The sequence below is a fragment of the Gadus chalcogrammus genome, chromosome 9 (assembly GCF_026213295.1).
Source record: "Gadus chalcogrammus isolate NIFS_2021 chromosome 9, NIFS_Gcha_1.0, whole genome shotgun sequence".
NCBI lineage: Eukaryota > Metazoa > Chordata > Actinopteri > Gadiformes > Gadidae > Gadus > Gadus chalcogrammus.
The window spans coordinates 23550840-23571414 of NC_079420.1; the positions used below are offsets into that span (position 1 = coordinate 23550840).

Below are 20575 nucleotides of genomic sequence, written 5' to 3' on the forward strand. Positions count from 1 at the left end.
CCACCAAATAAATCCCAGAGGGACTGAGGGCTTATAAATCCCCTGGTTAAGCATCTACTTCACCGTTGCTTAGGAACAACATAACTCATTTTGGGTCGCGGGCCAAATGGAAATGGATGGACATAAAACTGAACACACAAAGCCTGAGAAAAAAAAGACAACTTCCAGGAAGTGAAGCTTCAAGATGAACAAAGGCTCTTTATCGTTACTCATAGGAATACTCAGCATTTCTTCCCTAATCATCGTAATTCACATTTTAAGACAGGCTCACATCTTTTGATTTGGTTCACAGAAGAGAGAAGACCTCCCTCCCAATGTCCCATTTTTAAAGTGGAGAGCTCTTTCAAGGGAAAATAATTAGCTGGGTCTGGCTGACCCATGCTAAATAGATGCTTGGTTTTCCTCAGCCATTCATGCTAGGACAAAGACAGAAAACAAAGAAGTGATGTCACTTTTTTTTAAATAGTTGAATGAGCCATTTCCCATTCAAAACACTGTATCAATTGGTCTCTCTCTCTCTCTCTCTCTCTCTCTCTCTCTCTCTCTCTCTCTATATATGTGTGTGTTCACATGACGTCTCTGATCATCAATAAGTTGATGCACTTGAAGGTACACAGGGAGATGAAGAAGTTATCATAGAAGTAATGCCTATCTGCAATATGTTGCAAGACGGTTCAGTGTTAGGGGGTTTCTTTTATAGCAAAGTTAAGCATTCTCTCCTTGTTGTCATAGAAACGAAATCCAAAAGATCATGTTTTGTCTAAAAGTTGGCACAACCGACAGGAGATGATCAACCCGTCATACGTGTTGATACCAATCTCTCCCACATATTTTGTTACTATATTATTATTATTATTATATAAAGCTAATAAAAAATATAATTCTTTAGCCATTTTTTGCAAATGAATGATGTATTGTGAAGGTCCTGATAAACTCCCTGATTCCTGTGAAGTCGCACAAAGTGATTCATTGTTTGAACGTTGTTGTGGTTGAATGTATTAATACTGGCTGTTATAGAACATCCGTGTGAACATAAGTATATCATACTGTCTCCATCAAAATGCCACTGTGGAAAATATGTAAAAATGTTGAACATGTGCATCGGGGGCTTATGAATGGTCATAGTTCCCCAGATGTGGGAAAGTTGCGCAACACATCATGTCTCTGAAGAGTCATTATGCCTTTTTTTCTTTTCATTCCTCCAACAGCCACCGCATAGCTGGCGGCTGACATTTGTCTCAATCATTGGCACGTCTCTCAGATATGAAACTGTTTGTGCGGGGTTGTGATTTGTGCCCGCCCTTGTTGGACCACGCCTCAGAGTACCGCGAGCTGCTCAGCCAGCCAGGGAGGAACAACCAAAACAAGCATGAAGGACAGGCAGTACGGGGTGCTGCCGTGGGCTCTGCGGGGGCTGCTGCTAGGCATGGCGGCACTGCTGCTCCTTGGGTCCGGGGGGCTGGTGTGCCTGCTGCTTGGGCACAGGGACCTAACACAGCACGTGGCCCGGCTGGAGGCACGGCTGGAGGCCATGGAGGGCGGACCCCGACACACGGATCCCCCGGAGCCGCTGCATCACAGCAGGAGGCGGCGGGGGGCCGAGGCCTCTGGAGGAGACCACCAGGATGCTCTGATGATGATGACATACTCCAGGGTGCCGGTAAGGAGGCCCACCTTCATCCACTGGACTGACTTGACTTGAAGTTCTTGATTTACATTTCGATTTCCATTGAGGGCATTTAGCAGACGCTTTATGCGTCTCCTTCTTCTGACAGTATATTTGTCAGAAGAAGGTGGAACAATATATCGCTATTGGTACAGTAAGGATGTTCTTGATGTGTAGAGAAGCTTCAATCTCTAACACAAGAGCTGTTGACCATAAGTGGGCCGCAAGAGCTGGCTGTGCAGTATAATACTCAAATGTATTTGCCTCCTTCTGTTGATCTCTCGATCCAGCAGACTCTATAGTCCAGTTATCTGCTCAAATTGTTTGGAATAGTAATAAGAGATATTCCTTATTGAAGGTGCTAGGAATTCCATACATTCCCCACTACTCATTACACTACTCACACAAAATAAGAACATATTTTGTACTGAACAGTAGGCGATTGACTTGAATCCCTGTGAAACACGGTCAGCTGACTGCATCTGGGATTTGATCTGTTTCAGCTCAAACTCTTCTTGGATCTTTGTAACAGCTCCAGAGGGATTTGTTTGACAGGTATACAAATAACCGTTCCATACAATTGTTGAGTGTTTGTACTGCAGTTATATGCTATTATTCATTACAATTTTTTTTCAATCTCAGGCCCCCCTGGACAACCAGGTATTATCAATGAGTCTTTATTCATTCATATTCAACCCGTGAATAATGTATTTAACGCCATCAGAATGAATGAGTGATAATGGTTTGACTTCATTCAGGTGAGCGTGGGAAAGACGGTTTGAAAGGACGGGATGGCATGCCAGGATTGGACGGCAAGCGGGGAAAAAGAGGTTAGACCTGCTTTGCTCTAATGGCGGTCGTGTAAGACTGAGGTCGCTCTGCACAGAATGACCGGGGGGGGGGAGATTCCTGGAGCACCAATCTGTTTCAGTTTCCTCCCCGCCCTTTGCGGTATACATCTGTTATACGCCCAAGCCTTGCTTTCTGTCCTGACCTGCCTGCTAAGGCCAAGGGGTAATTGTACCTACCAATCTGGATCATTCTCCAAAGAGAGGTACAGTGAGCGTGTATCTCACGCTGCTTGCCTAAGATTTAGTAACTTAAGCCAAAGGAATGATTGAGAACTTTCCATTACAAATCCTTTCAACTGTAAACAGTTTGAATGTTGGGCATGAACAGAGTATTAAAGTTGGGTAGGAAATCAAGGACTCATGAGGACTCACGGCCTCATCACATTGAACGTGTATTCTGTCAGGAGGATATTCCCTTGAACTGAAGTTAACATGGATAAAGAATGGGTTTATCAGACTTCAATGAATTAAAATGCACTCTATGGATTGATACTTGAATCAGAACGATACCTGATGAGGTACAGAAATACACAGTTGAATCCCATCTATCTTAATAAACAATTCTGCTTGCCGAGGTAACTTGGAGAAATAGTATAAACAAACAAGGGCAGAGGAAAGCATAGTCAGAAATGCTCTACAGTTATAAAAACAAGTTTTTAAAAAGCAGCGAATAATCTCATCATGTTGACCTTCGTAAATGATGCTGATATTCTAAACCAACAGACATAATCACATCAAGCTTGCCTTTTGTCTGATTGCCAGGTTCACCTGGGGAAAAGGGAGAACAAGGACCTAAAGGAGATACTGGTTCAACAGGTGAGACCTCCGCTGACGATGATTGCCGAATCACAAAATCCGCAATGACACGTTGGAGGCAATACATATTACATGCAGGAGAGATTACTGCGGCAGAAACCATAAATCACCCACACCAATCTAGGATTGATGGATAATTTCTGTACCAGTGTCACAGTCGTAGCGCAGCCTCGTCCATTAGCTGTTCCCGTGCTCAGCTCCGGGAAGTGCGTTTGCAGTGCTTATAGAAAAAAGTTGTGGCTTCTTGCCCTCGTCAATCTGCACACCCAGCACCGCATAGTATGGAATGTATGTCTGCAGTTCTCAACTGAGAAGTCAAAAATCATTTAGCAATTATTCAATCACTGTTAGCACTTCCGTGCAATATAAATATCCCCTCTGCTTCTCACCAGCTGCTGATTCTTCTTGATTCTGTTCTGTTAGACTTTGACTCCTAGCTGTATAGGAGATTCTCTGTCATTATGTGTTCACAGTGTATCTGCGGATATTGTTATTTTAGGGTTAAGGCATCATTATTCTGGATGCCTTTAAAAAAAAATTAATATGGAATGCCGATTGTTGTTGGAATTTCGGACCAAGTCAATCATACCTGACCAACTTGATAGAATAAAGAGTAATCCGAACTTATAAAAATTATGGTTATATATTTGGGTAATAACGATACACTAACATACAATGATCATACAACGAACTAACAATAATCCATAAAACAAACAAACAATGATCCAAGGCCTCAGATGGGAGTCCTCCCTGCGTCTCTCCAAGATATCCCCAAGAAGAAGTCCCCAAATTGGAAATCACCCTGCGTCCCTCCAAGAGGTCCGCAAGCTGAAGTCCTATGCATTGACAAAGCAAGGACTTATTATACATTGGCACAGGTCTCAGAGGTGCTCACAACAGCTCTGCTCCCAACATGATGTGTGATGGAAAAATCCATCATGTTGTTCCCCTTCATCATCTAAGCTGTCTCCTATTCCTTGCACTGTTTAGCCACTCTACCTGTTCCTAACATTATCCAACGTTACAGGGAACAAGGGAGCAGAGATCCCCTTATGCATTCTTCTACTTACTGAGAATACAGGAAACTCTGTCCTTTAAGTAAACATTATTTGATTTGATCATTGACAAATATAATGTGGGGTCTCATAGTGGTGACTTCTCAGTTAGACCCTTTGACCCTTGACCACCGCTTGGGTGTCAGCGAAAAGGCACGTTGCACAAATGGCTGTCACAGGAACAGAATGTGAAAATATAGTTTTCCCATTACACCTATATAAATCCCCGGTAAGCAGGTCTCCAAAACGTTAGGTTTCCAATTCACCTATAGGGTGCGTTATCTTTTGTGACTTGACTTCCGAATTGGCCTCTTCGTATATCCTCTGGTCCAGGGGATGCAGAAGGTCCTTTTAATCCATTCTGAGCATTTTGCAATATGGGACTTCTGGTTTATTTACATTTTAGTTAAGCTATTTCGGAAGGGTACTTTGTAATTCGCCTATTGTGTAGTAATATTAACATACATAACATTATCTACAGCTATTTGGATAGTTGACTGTTGAGTCATGTCCGATATATTGTCCCCGGCAATGGTGCTAAAGACATCAACTCCGATCATCCTAATCTACTTCACAACATCATCAAACTACATATTTTATATTTAGATTCAGCGGCAGAAATTACCCTTACCCATACACTATCTATGTGGGGGTTATGTGTTCACCGCGTTCATACATTATTCTGCTCATCTAATTTGGAATCTTGTCCAGCATGTCAGGTGATCAAACATACAAGAGGAGCTGTCACTCATGATCATTACTCATCATGAACACTGGGTCATGGGATCCGCTGCTGACCGCCTAAACCACATGACTTCTAAATTGTCCTCCTCATAGGTCCTCCTTGTCTGTGGGGTGCAGAAGGTCCTGGAGCCCCTCCCAGTGAGGTCGGGCCCCTACAGACGATACAGAACACAACCATGGGGGCCCGTTCCAATCAGGGGAATGTGTCTGTGGGTCAGTTGGTCAAATGGGTTCTTATTCAGTTGGCAACAGACTCATCTAGTACACCCAGGCCCCAGGAGGAACTCAAGGTCATGGAGCATGGTAGGACATCTACCACTCAGTGTCCCTTATGAATCATAACTACAGCTACATTATTGTACATCAAGACGTAGTGTAGAGAAATGTTTTACAAATTAATTGAGTTGACAAGCCTTGCTTGTTTTGTTAAGGTTTCAAATAAAGACAGGTATATTTAGTTAACTGAATGAAATAAAACCTTTTCTCCCAGTAGCTACACCCTCAAGACAAATAATAGTCTACTTTCATTTTGTAAAATCAATGTATTACATATAAGTTGCAAATATAAGATATTCTGTTCTTAAAGGGATACTTCACCGATGGAGATATGAAGGTTATATGAAGTACATAATTATATGTATTATAAATGTGCAAATCGGTTCATGCTAGCCTGAGAAAAGGCAGAAAGTTTCTCTCTGGCTCAATAGTAAGAAATCCTCCAACTTCCACAGTGCATTACGGTAAAATCATATCATTTAAATCCACAAACAACATATGTATAATCCGGGGCATATAAAGACTTTGACCAGAAAATAGTTACTTTCTCTCCATTGAAACCCATTCATATTTTCGATCTCATAGGTCCCATGGGCTCTACCGGAAGGGGAGTGACTTCGCCACTCCATCCCCGTGATACGTTGACTAGTTTAGACTGCCCTCGTTTTCTTCAAACGCATCATTTGTATATTACCGTACGGCATAAAAACATTTGCTAATTACAGTAGCTCAGCATATCAAGTATTTGTACTCAACATTTTCTCCCCATTTGAAATAAGTGTTTACCTTCAACCCAGTCTCACGGAAATACGTGACACTGTCACGTCACGTCATTTAATCTATTCATTCGTGATCTGGGACACGTAATTTAATTTTTTTTTGTGGCCAAAGCACAAATTTCAAACTCATTCTAAAAAGAAGAGATGAAGCTACCTTTTTTTCATCGCGGTTTGCCTACAGAGCAGCACACCTGCATTAAATATATCCATGAATTGTCACAATTTCTCAGAATCAAAGGCGAAAAAATAAACGGGTGGGCAAAAGCTGTCATATTGTTAGAAATGTATGCTTTTTGGCACGAAAAAATTGAAATTACGTGTCCCAGATCACGAATGAATAGATTAAATAACGTGACTCAGTGCGTTTACATGACCCTCCAGAAAATCGAATTATTGGGTTAGTCCAACTATGATTGGATTATTAAGATGCATACACCTTAGTCAAACTATAATCGAATCGAATCGAGTTAGGCTACTCATAGTCGAATTAAGACACCTAGATTATTAGTCGAATTTAGTGTGCATGCATCGGGTCGGATCGCATGGATTTGGATTTTGCGTTCTGCGCATGCTCGAGACATTTCCCGGGGGCCGTGATCCGGAATTATAAGGAGACAATAGTCATGTTGTTGTCGCCGTCGGAAAACGAGAGACGGCAGTTTATTTAAAAAGTTAGCGAATACGTTGGAGGAAGCCGGTCTCGTGCAAATGTAGTTACCCCCCTGCGGGGTGTACCGCAGCATGGAGGAGAAAGACATTGTTGCCGTTTGCGACTCCCGGAGCTCTATAATAGTATATAATAGCATATAATTCCATAGATAATATCACGGCCAAAAGCTCTGTGCGCCTCCGGATGGCCGTAGCGCGGGGAGCTCTCATAGGGATTGGGCTACTCGGGGTTTGTTTACCGGGGTTGCTATGGTTTCCGGTCTTGTGTGTTCCAACGGTTTATTAGGTAGGCCTATCTATAAATCTCTGTCTATTAGATACTTCATTCACTGCCTCTTCCGTGGTCATTACAATATTATGAATAGACTGCGTCGGGTTCTCAGACGTCTCTCCCTCTTCCACAAAAGGTAAAGACATCAATGGTGGTTATTTCGTCCGGAATTTGGCAGTAATGGTGGAAAAAGTAACAGACCGGGGAACATAGGACCCTTTTTTTTTAAAAGGGTCCTATGTTTCCCTGGTCCGATGTTCCCCTCTCGGGGAACAAAGGACCCCTTTTTTGAAAAGGGTCCTATGTTCACATACATATCGAGGAACATAGGACCCTTTTTGGGAAAAGCGGGGAACATAGGACCCTTTTTAAAAAAAGGGTCCTATGTTCCCCAGTCTCATACAAAAGAGGGGAACATAGGACCCGGGGAACAAAGACACGCTCCCGTTGTCTTATACAGTAGGCCTACTTTAGTATAACAGCACTTGGGTTAGTAAACAAATCACAACAACCAACATGAACTATTTACAAAAATAAAACGTGTAGGGTGCGTTTGCTAGAGTCAAAATAGTCACAGCTCATCTTGAGCATACTACTGTCTCCTGGTAGCCACGGTAGCCTACTGCCCATCTTGTGCTGGGTAATTAGCTCTGATGGCCTGGACATCACAGCAAGCCGATACTGTCTAAGAAAGAAAGAGAACAACATTAGCAAAGCAAAATCAATTATGGCTTGACTCCTTAAGTAGCTTATACAGCATTACACTGACTTCAAGCTAACGTAACGAAGCGTATGCTGTGCCAATAAGATCGGCTACTTTCGGATAACAACATTGTCAAGTTCCCCAGGAATCCAAACTATTGTAGCCAATGTGTTAGTAAAAAAACAAACACTTACACTATGCTAGTGGCGTAAATATCGACGTTGTAACCGGTGCACTGCAACTGGGCCAAGACGACGTCAGGGGCCCATGGAGGAAGAAAAATAAATGTATCGCCTAGGGCGGCAAACGTGTCGGGGGGCTTTGGCTGGCGTTTCCAGTTCACTCTGGGTCCGGAAATATGTTTCCAATACCCAACTGTTCAGATGAGGCGTAACATCTGGGTGAGAGGTAACCAGCCTCTTTACCACAGATACTCTAGGGCACTAAGGGCAGGGGTCTCAAACTCAACTTACCTGGGGGCCACTGGAGGTAGGGTCTGGGTCATCAAGTATTCCACACAAAAAAGGAGCACAACTTACCCAATCTAAGTTAATGATCGGGCTATAATTAGATCACGTTGGCTATGTAATCGCTGACAATAGGGGACATTTCATGGCGGTTGGTGGAAACCGGGACATTTTAGCGTCCTTTGGTTTTTGTCGGGACTCAGGACACGCAACTCAAAATTTGGACTGTCCCGGCAAAACCAGGACATCTGGTCACTCTATCACAAATCATAAAAAACAGTGGCAAGCCACTCTGTGTGTTTGACAACAACGCGCGGGCCGCACTAACACTTTGATGTCAAGTAGGGGGCCACAAAATATCCTCCCGCGGGCCTAAATTGGCCCCCGGGACGCGAGTTTGAGACCCCTGCTCTAGGGTCTATAGCATATAACCGCGTTGTCTGATTACAGTTTAATTCATTTTTCACAACCTACCAGCTCTCGTGAAGAATTATCACTGCGCCATTCATTTCAATGGAAATCGCGATGGTCTATACCTCCATCATAAAGTGTACACATTTATAATTCGAAATTCGTCCCAGCCTTTATAACACAGATACTCTAGGGTCTATAGCATATAACCGCGTTGTCTGATTACAGTTTAATGTAACAGTAAGCTGACAAAATCGCCAATTAACACCGCAACTGCAAATTAACCACACAGAGATAACCATGGCAACCGGTCAAACAAATTTTATTTTTGACAAAATGGCTGCGCCCGTGAAGAGATCTTTTTTTTTTGTATTTGTACCACGTAGGTCATTTTAATGTCGATTTGAAATGCTCTTACACACTTGATTACATTGCTACTTTATTCCGGTCACCAATTTATACATTGCATGGTCTTGCTGTGCGTGCAATACAATGTAAAGTTGTGTTGTTTGTTTTCGAGCTGGTTTGCTTAAAGAGGCTAATGTAGCCAACACTAAACAATGACTAGCCAATTTCATGTCACAATCACAAAGATGAACAGGAACTCTATGAATGCTCCGAGACCGGAAGTGACCTCAAACGTGCAACTCGGAAGGCTGGCGTCTGAGGATTCAGGAACACACCAAAAGTTCTCTTCTTACGTCATTTGACGTCATCATGGGAGAAAATTAGATCAGGAAAGCTGAGCCAAGGGAAGACTGGGTTAGACTGAGGGAAAAAAAACATTTTTTATATATTACAATAGCGATTTTATAATGTTAGAACGCCGGTTCTGAATGGGTGAAGTAATCCTTTTAATACATGACCTGAAATGTTTGCTGTAAAGAAAAACTGATAGAAAATGAACCCTGAGACGTGTTTGATTCATTGCAGATCAAACATCTTTTGATTCAGAGGGTCGCAACCACACTGTTGCTAAAACAGATGCAGATTACGGTAGAAAACATGTCATCAAAACAGGTGAGAATCATGTTTCTAAGAAAGAATAAAGGATTATACATTATCATTATGTCATTATATTGCATTATTATATTTAGTTAATTATACCAAACTATGAAATACTTCACTGCTATAATTAGTCATATTTACAGAAAAACGGTCTTGCAATGTTCTGGGCAAAAGTTTTAATTTCTGTTGCGTTTTTTCTCCCAGAACTACCACCAATATATGCTGACCAAGGAAACAACAGCTCTGATTGGTCTTTCACCAGGTCTTACAGTGTTACAGGTGGGAATTTTCATTGAACTCTTTCTGGAAGAAAATGAAATCGAATAAATCGTATGATATAAATAATAACAATGTTGTACGAATAAGTTTGAAATGAGTTTGATCTTCTTTCACAGCCTCCCCTGCTGCCAGCCCAGGTCAACCAAGCATCTTGAACAGGGATGAGGGACAACCAACCAGCACAACTTTGGAATACGGTACACCTATCTGTTCAGTTGTGTTGCTTCATATTGATTTGAACTGGTGGTAGTTGAAGTGTTCATTTCAAATTAATTGTACAGGTCATTTCTAAGAAAGATCCCATCATACTTTAGCTAAATCAAATATTGATATTATTTACACTACACAAAGAGATAACCTTTGAAACAGGAAATAGCAGGAAAAACTATTGGAGCGAAATATTAAATGATGCATTTTCAACATTAACAACCCACTTTTGAAAAATTATGAATGATGATTTTTTTAAATGTAAGAGATTGCAATATAAAATGCATATACAATGTGCTATTAAGACTAGAATTCTGTGAAAATGTAAATTAATTTGTTTATTGAATATCTTGCAGAACAAACCGATTTAAATCGAAGCAATGAGAAGTTGGATCTTGATGCTGCAGGCCCTAGTAACATAACAGATGATTTAGAATAAAATTTGCTATTAAGACTAGGCTTCTGTGAAGATGTTAATTCATTTGTTTATTGAATTCGTTGCAGAACAAACAAATTTAAATCGAAGCAATGAGAAGTTGAATCTTGATGCTGCAGACCCTATCAACATAACAGAATCATGCTTTTAAGAAAGAATAAAGGATTATACATTATAATTATTATTGTTATTATTATTATTATTATTAATAATAAATTATATTGTATTATTATATTTAGTTCATTATACTAAACTATGAATTACTTCACTGCTATTATTAGTCATATTTACAGTGAAAACGGTCATGAATTGTTCTGGGCAAAATTGTAATTTCTGTTGCATTTTTATTTTCCAGAACTACCACCAATGTATGCTGACCAAGGAAAAGAGAGCTCTGATGGGTCTTTCACCAGGTCTTACATTGTAACAGGTGGGAATGTTCATTTAACTCTTTGTGGAAGTAAGTGCAATCGTATAAATGATGTGATATAAATAATAATAACAATGTTGTACAAATCAGTTTGAAATGAGTTTGATTTTCTTTCACAGCCTCCCCTGCTGCCAGCCCAGGTCAACCAAGCATCTTGAACAGGGCTGAGGGACAACCAACCACCACGACCTTGGAATATGGTACACCTATCTGTTCAGTTGTGTTGCTTCACATTGATTTGAACTGGTGGTAGTGGAAGTGTTCATTTCAAATTAAATGTACAGGTCATTCCTAAGAAAGATCCCATCATACTTTAGCTATGTCAAATATTGATATTATTTATACTATACAAAGAGATAACCTTTGAAACAGGAAATAGCAGGAAAGATTATTGGAGCGTAATATTAAATGATACATTTTCAACATTAACAACCCACTTTTGAAAAATGATGAATGATGATTTTTTTAAATGTAAGAGATTGCAATATAAAATGCATATACAATGTGCTATTAAGACTAGAATTCTGTGAAAATGTAAATTCATTTGTTTATTGAATATCTTGCAGAACAAACCGATTTAAATCGAAGCAATGAGAAGTTGGATCTTGATGCTGCAGGCCCTAGTAACATAACAGATGATTTAGAATAAAATTGGCTATTAAGACTAGGCTTCTGTGAAGATGTTAATTCATTTGTTTATTGAATTTGTTGCAGAACAAACAAATTTAAATAGAAGAAATTAGAAGTTGAATCTTGATGCTGCAGACCCTAGCAACATAACAGAATCATGCTTTTAAGAAAGAATAAAGGATTATACATTATAATTATTATTGTTATTATTATTATTGTTATTATTAATAATAAATTATATTGTATTATTATATTTAGTTCATTATACTAAACTATGAAATACTTCACTGCAATTATTAGTCATATTTACAGTAAAAACGGTCATGAATTGTTCTGGGCAAAATTTTAATTTCTGTTGCATTTTTATTTTCCAGAACTACCACCAATGTATGCTGACCAAGGAAAAGACAGCTCTGATGGGTCTTTCACCAGGTCTTACATTGTAACAGGTGGGAATGTTCATTTAACTATTTGTGGAAGTAAGTGCAATCGTATAAATTATGTGATATAAATAATAATAACAATGTTGTACAAATCAGTTTGAAATGAGTTTGATTTTCTTTCACAGCCTCCCCTGCTGCCAGCCCAGGTCAACCAATCATCTTGAACAGGGCTGAGGGACAACCAACCACCACGACCTTGGAATACGGTACACCTATCTGTTCAGTTGTGTTGCTTCATATTGATTTGAACTGGTGGTATTTGAAGTGTTAATTTAAATTAAATGTACAGGTCATTTCTAAGAAAGATCCCATCATCCTTTAGATATGTCAAATATTGATAAAATGTACACTATACAAAGAGATAACCTTTCAAATAGGAAATAGCAGGATAAAACTATTGGAGCAAAATAATAAATTATGCAAGTTCAACAGTAACAGCCTACTTTTGAAAATTATGAATGATTTTTTTAAATGTTAGAGATTGCAATATAAAATGCATATACAATGTGCTATTAAGACTAGAATTCTGTAAAAATGTAAATTCATTTGTTTATTGAATTTCTTGCAGAACAAACCGATTTAAATCGAAGCAATGAGAAGTTGCATCTTGATGCTGCAGGCCCTAGTAACATAACAGGTGATTTATAATTAAATTAGCTATTAAGACTAGGCTTCTGTGAAGATGTAAATTCATTTGTTTATTGAATTTGTTGCAGACAAAACCGATTTAAATCGAAGCAATGAGGAGTTGAATCTTGATGCTGCAGACCCTAGCAAGTTGCAACATAACAGAATCATGCTTTTAACAAAGAATAAAGGATTATACATTATAATTATTATTGTTGTTATTATTATTATTATTATTATTATTAAAGGCACCCAGTGCAACTTTATGTAAACATTCAAAGAAAAATAAACATTCAATTTCTAGTCTTTTTTACACGTAGTAAGTTTCAATAACTCCATACCATTACATATCGACATTCAAGGAGCAAAGATGAGACGTCGCTGTGTGGTGAGAACTGATAGAAAATCGTAAACAACAACAATCGCCGGTGGGGAGAAGCCATTTTTCCATTGACTGGAAGCCTGCTTTATTTATTGTAGGTTACAAAAAATAAAGAAAATGGCGGCATTGTTGTTGTTATCGATTTTCTATCAGTTCTCACCACACAACGACGTCTCATCTTTGCTGCTTGAATGTCGGTATGTAATGGTATGGAGTTAATGAAACTTACTACGTGTAAAAAAGACTAGAAATTGAATGTTTATTTTTAAGCCTCGAAAGTTGCACTGGGTGCCTTTAATAATAAATGATATTGTATTATTATATTTATTTGATTATACTAAACTATGAAATACTTCACTGCAATTATTAGTCATATTTACAGTAAAAACGGTCATGAATTGTTCTGGGCAAAATTGTAATTTCTGTTGCATTTTTATTTTCCAGAACTACCACCAATGTATGCTGACCAAGGAAAAGACAGCTCTGATGGGTCTTTCACCAGGTCTTACATTGTAACAGGTGGGAATGTTCATTTAACTCTTTGTGGAAGTAAGTGCAATCGTATAAATGATGTGATATAAATAATAATAACAATGTTGTACAAATAAGTTTGAAATTAGTTTGATCTTCTTCCACAGCCTCCCCTGCTGCCAGCCCAGGTCAACCAATCATCTTGAACAGGGCTGAGGGACAACCAACCACCACGACCTTGGAATACGGTACACCTATCTGTTCAGTTGTGTTGCTTCATATTGATTTGAACTGGTGGTACTTGAAGTGTTCATTTCAATTAAATGTACACGTAATTTCTAAGAAAGATCCCATCATCCTTCAGATACGTCAAATATTGATATTACTTACACTATACAAAGAGATAACCTTTCAAATAGGAAATAGCAGGATAAAACTATTGGAGTAAAATAATAAATTATACATGTTCAACAGTAACAGCCTATTTTTGAAAAATGATGAATGATGATTTTTTTTAAATGTTAAAGATTGCAGTATAAAATGCATATACAATGTGCTATTAAGACTAGAATTCTGTGAAAATGTAAATTCATTTGTTTATTGAATTTCTTGCAGAACAAACCGATTTAAATCGAAGCAATGCGAAGTTGGATCTTGATGCTGCAGGCCCTAGTAAAATAACAGGTGATTTATAAAGCACACAGAACATAGCTTGTTTTAAAGAAATACAGATTAATAACAGCAGTGTCAAATAAACCACACTATTATACATACTAAAGTAATTTTAGTTTTAGTTTGTTGATGATAAACAGTTTGTTTATGGTGACAAAGACCAGCTCAAATGACCCCACTGCTATGCCTGCTGTTGTCCGGGCTCATTACTTAACAGGTATAACATTTTAACATGTCTTTTAAAACATTGAATTTAACTCTTTCAAACTGATAAATGCAAACTGATAAATCACTGATTTGAAAACAGTCATTAAAGAAGAACCAATAACACATCATGACTGAGGGTTCCATCTTCTACAGATTCCTCCACTACAACCCCAGGTCACCAGAAAACACTAAAGAGTGCAGAGAAGGAGGAACACAGAGCCATCCTCATGGAACACGGCGGGACGGGGGATTTGGAAGGTATGAGCTGACCCTGTAAAGGAAATCGTACATTCAGACCACAAGATGTCCTAAGGGAGATGGTTTATGACCGTGGGTTTTTGTGAAGACAAGATATTCCCACTGTGGACAATGCAAGTCCTATTAAAGAGTGAAGAGCAGGTAGCTGTGGACTAAGTACATCTACAAGCCAACAGATAATAAAAATGACCCGTTTTTAAGAATGACAAATAAAATGCATTAAGAACATACTATAAGCTACATCTTTCAGTTTGTTTTTGTCCATTCCTGCAGTGCAGTTCTCTTGTGCATGCATACATTGTATCTCATCCTATTTTAAGGTTAATTTACATGTGCAGTTTAGGTTAATCTCCACCCAATCATGATATCAATTTTAAATTATCTTATCATGATCGAAGCAATGGCACCGTGGCTCAAAGCACTGCAGAATCAAAACCAATCACCAGAACAGGTGGAAGAAGAGTACTTTGTGTTACAGGCTTCATGTTATAAATACTTAAAGTCAACAGGAAATTAACAAAAAATATAAATAATAAAGAAAATTGGATGGCCATGAATAAGAATGACAATGCTATAAAATGGTGATCCTAATCAGTTGGATCAAATTTTGCGTTCCCAGCCTCTTCTTCTTCAACCCTCGCACCACGCAGTAGGCTGAGCAGTGCTGAGGAGGAGGAAAACACACCCATGGAACCCGGTAGGACACCTGTTGACTCAGGCTGATTGGTCTATATAGTTACCTGCTCTCTAAGTCTAAGGCCTCAGGCACAGATTTTCAACCAAATATTGCAATATAATTGCTTATTGGTGTCTGTGACTTGGGAAAAATAATCTCAACGTCTCACTTAAAAACTAAATGCACTGTAGGTCAAGGCAATGACACTGTTAAAAAAAATTACACAAATCCAAGACCCTTCAACATTACAGGTGTGTTTGTGTGTTTTGATGTGTGTGTGTTAAAGTAATTACATACTGAACAATGCGATTCAATATGAAATAAATCAAAAGAATATCAAAACCACAGCCAAGGTTAATTTTTTTCCTGCCGTCTCTTCTGTAGTCCATTTGCCGGGCAACAACAACTTGACTGGAACGGAGAAAGAAATTACAGATAAAACATCTGGTCGGAAACCCTTTCTGTTTATTTTGTTAGCATATCTTACACCTTCTTCATTACATTTAAATGTATCTTTATTTTAAACCATATATTATATCGGTGATTTAATGTACTTTAGATTCTATTCATGCAAATTATTTTTACTACTACTAAAAATGAAAAAAACAATTAGAACAGTAGATCATATACAGTCGTATAATTATATTCTTAATGTATTTGATGTTCCAGCTTCATCCTTACCTGGTCTGCACCAGACCAACGACTCGTCTAAAGAAGCTGGCAAAGGGACGTTTGAAAGAACTGGTATTATTATTTGCCAATACTTCTGTTAATAACAATAATAACAACCAAGATATCAAAACAATGGAGCTGTCACGTTAAAATTGTACCGGGGGCGAAAATTGTACCGGCCTACGTCATCGTTTGTTTACATCCTGACAACCTGCCCGGCAACAGACGACGCGATGCAGAAAACATGTTTCCAAACGACGAAATAACATAATACAGATAGCGGATCACTATCTGTATTATGATAGATAGCGATAACACTTGTTTTTACTTTATATTTGTATTGTATTTAATTGTTTAATCGAAACAATAAGACAATTTGCCCGCGAAATGGGCGATCGCGTCAAATGACAAATGTTTTGCCCGCGAAACGGGCGATCGCGTCAAATGACATAGGAGAGTTCTTGAAACATAACACAGATAACGGATCGCTAGATAACACTTGTTTTTACTTTATATTTGTATTGTATTGAATTGTTTAATCGAATTTAGCTAGTAAACTGAGTGTTTTAAGCAGGTTTCATAGTCTAGAACAGTGGTTTTCAAACTGTGGGGCGCGCCCCCCCTGTGGGGCGCCAGAGTTCTTCAGGGGGGGCGCGACGTGAGAAAAAAATAAACCCGAAAAAAACCCTGAAAGATGATGATTCAAATCATCAGTCGTACTTCAACTGTAGAAGTAACATAACTAAATCAATTTTCAACCGTTTATCTTCGTGCAAACCATTTAACAAATCTACACACTTGTATCTTCAATAATATCTAAACAGAATTTCGATATCATTTAAAATGTCTTCAGAATCACAGTTTTAGTTTCATACCGCTTCGTTTTCAGCTGTTTTCAGTGAAGACGTCAGCCCATTCTGACACCTACTTCTAGACATCGTAACTCATTCCTTTTTCAACCGTTTACCATCGTTCAAACCATTAAACAAATCTACACACTTGTATCTTCAATACTATTACTAAAACGGAATTTTGATAGCATTTATACTTTTTTCAGAATCACAGTTTTAGTTTCAAACCGGCGTCATTTTCAGTTGCTTATAATAATTTAGGTCACCATAGCAACGCCGGTAAACAAACCCCGCCGAATCTCTGGACTGAAAAGGCAGATCTGATTCGACTCAGAAAATTCAGAGTCGGGGACCCTGAATGAACCGTAAACTGGCAGTTTACACAGATTAAGATGTTCAAATGTATTTAAAAAAGGTTAAGCTAAAACTTGCTTAGATAAAGTTGTTAAATTGTGTTGTTTAAAAACGCAAAAAGATGTTGTAATGTTTCAGAAATATGTTTAAAAAAATGTTAAAAAATTTGTTTCAAATGTTTCAAAAATATGTTCCAAATGTTTTAAAATTATGATCGGAGATGTTTGAAATGTGTAAAATAATTAAAATAGCTTTCAAAACACAGGTATTTAGAAAAAAAAATTGGGGGGGGGGGGCTCAGCTGAATTTTTTTCTCTGAGGGGGGGCTCACTCTCTCACACTTTGAAAACCCCTGGTCTAGAATGTTCAAGAACCTTCCTACGTGATTTGACGCGTCATTTGACGCGATCGCCCGTTTTGCGGGCACATTTTTTTATTGTTTCGATTAAACAATTAAATACAATACAAATATAAAGTAAAAACAAGTGTTATCGCTATCTATCATAATACAGATAGCGATCCGCTATCTGTATTATGTTATTTCGTCGTTTGGAAACATGTTTTCTGCATCGCGTCGTCTGTTGCCGGGCAGGTTGTCAGGTTGTCAGGATGTAAACAAACGATGACGTAGGCCGGTACAATTTTCGCCCCCGGTACAATTTTAACGTGACAGAGCCACATTTTGAAGAGTTCTTTGTGTTTGTACCCAGAGAACGTTCTCAGAACCATAACGTGTTTTGAGAATGTCACCCAGATGCAGAGCACGTTCGGAGCTTGGGTGGCAGACGCAGCCCCTCTGCGTGAAGAGCGCTACTGGCTGCTGGACCACTTCTCAGGTGACCTGAGGCTCAGTCAGCTGTTCTTGTGGATCGCTTGCTAAAGACCCGGTGGATTTAACGCCCATTTGTTTGTGTTCTTAGGTCGAATTATATTGGAGTATCCGAACCTTTTATCCTACCTTAAGAGTGGTGGAAGGAACACACTCCTAGACAAGTTCTACCAGGGCTGTGGGAGTGTGGTCTACAACGGCTTTCTGTACTTCCATAATGCAGGCACAAACAAACTGCTCAAGTGAGGCTTTGAGCGGATTTCACATTCGATTTCAGATATGTTAGTCATATTTAGGGATAACAATCTAGACTTGAGCATTAACCACCGCGTATGCTTTATTTGCACAGATTCAACTTGGAGACCAAGACGACAAGCTTTCTTGTTATTGAAAACACAAGGCATCGCCACCGCTCATATCTGTTCGAAAACTCAAAGACATATTATAAGTTTGCGGTGGATGAAAGCGGTCTGTGGGTTATGGCTGCATCAGCCACTGATGAGACTTTAGTAGTGGCCAAACTAAACCATGAGAGCTTTTCTGTGACATCCATTATTCACACCAGGTACCCTAAATCCAAAGCGGGGAATGGATTTATTGCATATGGGATACTTTATATCACTGATTCGAAAGACAAAAAGATCACACATGGCTTTGATTTGGAAAGAGGAGTATCTCTGGCTGTGAGCTATGCTTTGAGGCAAGCGAACGGCATCCTGGCCATGCTGTCCTACTACCCTCACAAACAAGTGCTGTACATGTGGGACAACAGCAGTCTGAAGACGTGCAAGGTTCACTTTGCAGTTCTGAAGAAGGAATAGCAAGTCCTGTTGTCCACCTGTAGTTCACCTGTAATCCTCTAGTCCACCTGTAGTCCACCTGTAGTTCTCTAGTCCACCTGTAGTCCTGTAGTCCACCTTTAGTCCTGTAGCCCACCTGTAGTACTGTAGGCCATCTGTAATCCACCTGTAGTCCTCTAGTCCACCTGTAATCCACCTGTAGTCCTCTAGTCCACCTGTAATCCACCTGTAGTCCTGTAGTCCAAAACATGTTGAAAGCAAACATGATGAATGTCATTTTAGTCACGTCATTCAATATGTTATGAATTGAATGTTGCTATTGTAGGTGTAGAATAAGTACAGTTATATTTCCTGTACCGCGGGTCTCCCAGCGAGACAAACACACAGACACACACACACACACACACACACCTACACACACAAACACACGCGCACACACACACACACACGCACACACACACACACACACGGTCAGCCTTCGAAGAGTCCTCAGTGGTGTTTCCAATAGCCTTCATTCTAATAACTACATTTTTAGATGAGCTGAAGTTGGATTGTATACCAGTAGGCCCAAACTAATAGAAAGTTATGAACCATAAGCATCAGGTTATGAACATAGAGGATTAATTCAAGAAGTTTAAGGCCTCTTATAATTGTAAAAGACCTATGTATGTAAACCTACTCTCGTCACTGAATCCTTTTTATTCAGCAATATTTGTACCAACTTTTTAGATAATTATTGGTATAATGAATCTATGTTTATATGGATGTCTTATTTCAAATATGTTATAGCCTAATTGCTGAAATGGTAAGCTGTATCAACGTGGATGTATATTTCATGTTTTCAATAAATTATATTATTGCATTCATTGCGGAAAGGGCTCGATGCTGTAGCACCTTCCTTTAGAAATAACCAATCCCATAAGGACTGGGTTGGGCTGAACCAACCCCATAAGGACTGGGTTGGGCTGAACCAACCCCTCAAGGATCAGGCTGGGCTGAACCAGCCCCATAAGGGTTTGGTTGGGCTGAACTAACCCCATAAGGATTGGGTTGGGCTGAGCTGTTTTGGTTTTCTTGGACTGGGAAAAAGCGCGTCTGGTTTCTGTTGTTCAGTTCAGGAGTTAAAAGATGAATGTGCGACAACACCAAAAGAGTAGGAGGGTTGTGGTCTGAACAGAGATTGATTAAGATGCGGGGGAGGAAAAAGAGGTGGAGCAGCCAACATTACATTTACCTTTACATTTAGCAGACACTTTAATCCAAAACGAATTACAATAAGTACATTTGTCAGAAGAAAGAGAAACAATAGCAGGATGTTTAACAGCACTCAATGATTCCTTCTGCTGACAAGCTTTATGGAGATGCTGATTTCCTTTTTCAGCAGGACTTGGCACCTGCCCACACTGCCAAAAGTACCAATAGCTGGTTTAATGAGCCTAAGATTACTGTGCTGGATTGGCCAACAAACTCACCTGATCTGAGCCCCATAGAATAATGTATGGAGTGTTGTCAAGAGGGAGATGAGAGACACAAGACCCAACAATGCAGATGAGCTGAACGCCGCAATCGAAGCCACCTGGGCCTCCTTAACACCTCAGCAGGGCCACAGGCTGGTCGACTCCATGCCACTCCGCA

At 39.3% G+C, this 20575-nt stretch overlaps 1 protein-coding gene across 1 annotated transcript; it reads left to right on the forward strand.

Annotated features, from left to right (window-relative positions):
• Positions 1-1241: 1241 nt before the first annotated feature.
• On the forward strand, positions 1242-19803 carry LOC130389576 (gliomedin-like). The gene is made up of 24 exons (XM_056599407.1): positions 1242-1660; positions 2170-2221; positions 2309-2326; positions 2425-2496; positions 3280-3333; positions 5226-5435; positions 9642-9728; positions 9921-9995; positions 10112-10192; positions 10994-11068; positions 11188-11268; positions 12073-12147; positions 12267-12347; positions 12710-12778; positions 13595-13669; positions 13789-13869; positions 14237-14305; positions 14654-14758; positions 15378-15455; positions 15819-15881; positions 16104-16178; positions 18022-18147; positions 18232-18382; positions 18490-19803. Exons 1-24 carry the CDS (start codon positions 1370-1372, stop codon positions 18959-18961), a joined length of 2616 nt encoding a protein of 871 aa, XP_056455382.1. The 5' UTR covers positions 1242-1369; the 3' UTR covers positions 18962-19803.
• The last annotated feature ends 772 nt before the right edge of the window (positions 19804-20575 follow it).

Excerpts from the sequence above, each read along its gene's own strand:
- LOC130389576 (XM_056599407.1), top strand. The coding sequence starts at position 1,370 with ATGAAGGACAGGCAGTACGGGGTGCTGCCGTGGGCTCTGCGGGGGCTG. Across the intron at positions 15,456-15,818 it reads AAACACACCCATGGAACCCG|TCCATTTGCCGGGCAACAAC; the intron begins GTAGGACACCTG and ends TCTCTTCTGTAG. Across the intron at positions 16,179-18,021 it reads AGGGACGTTTGAAAGAACTG|AGAACGTTCTCAGAACCATA; the intron begins GTATTATTATTT and ends GTTTGTACCCAG.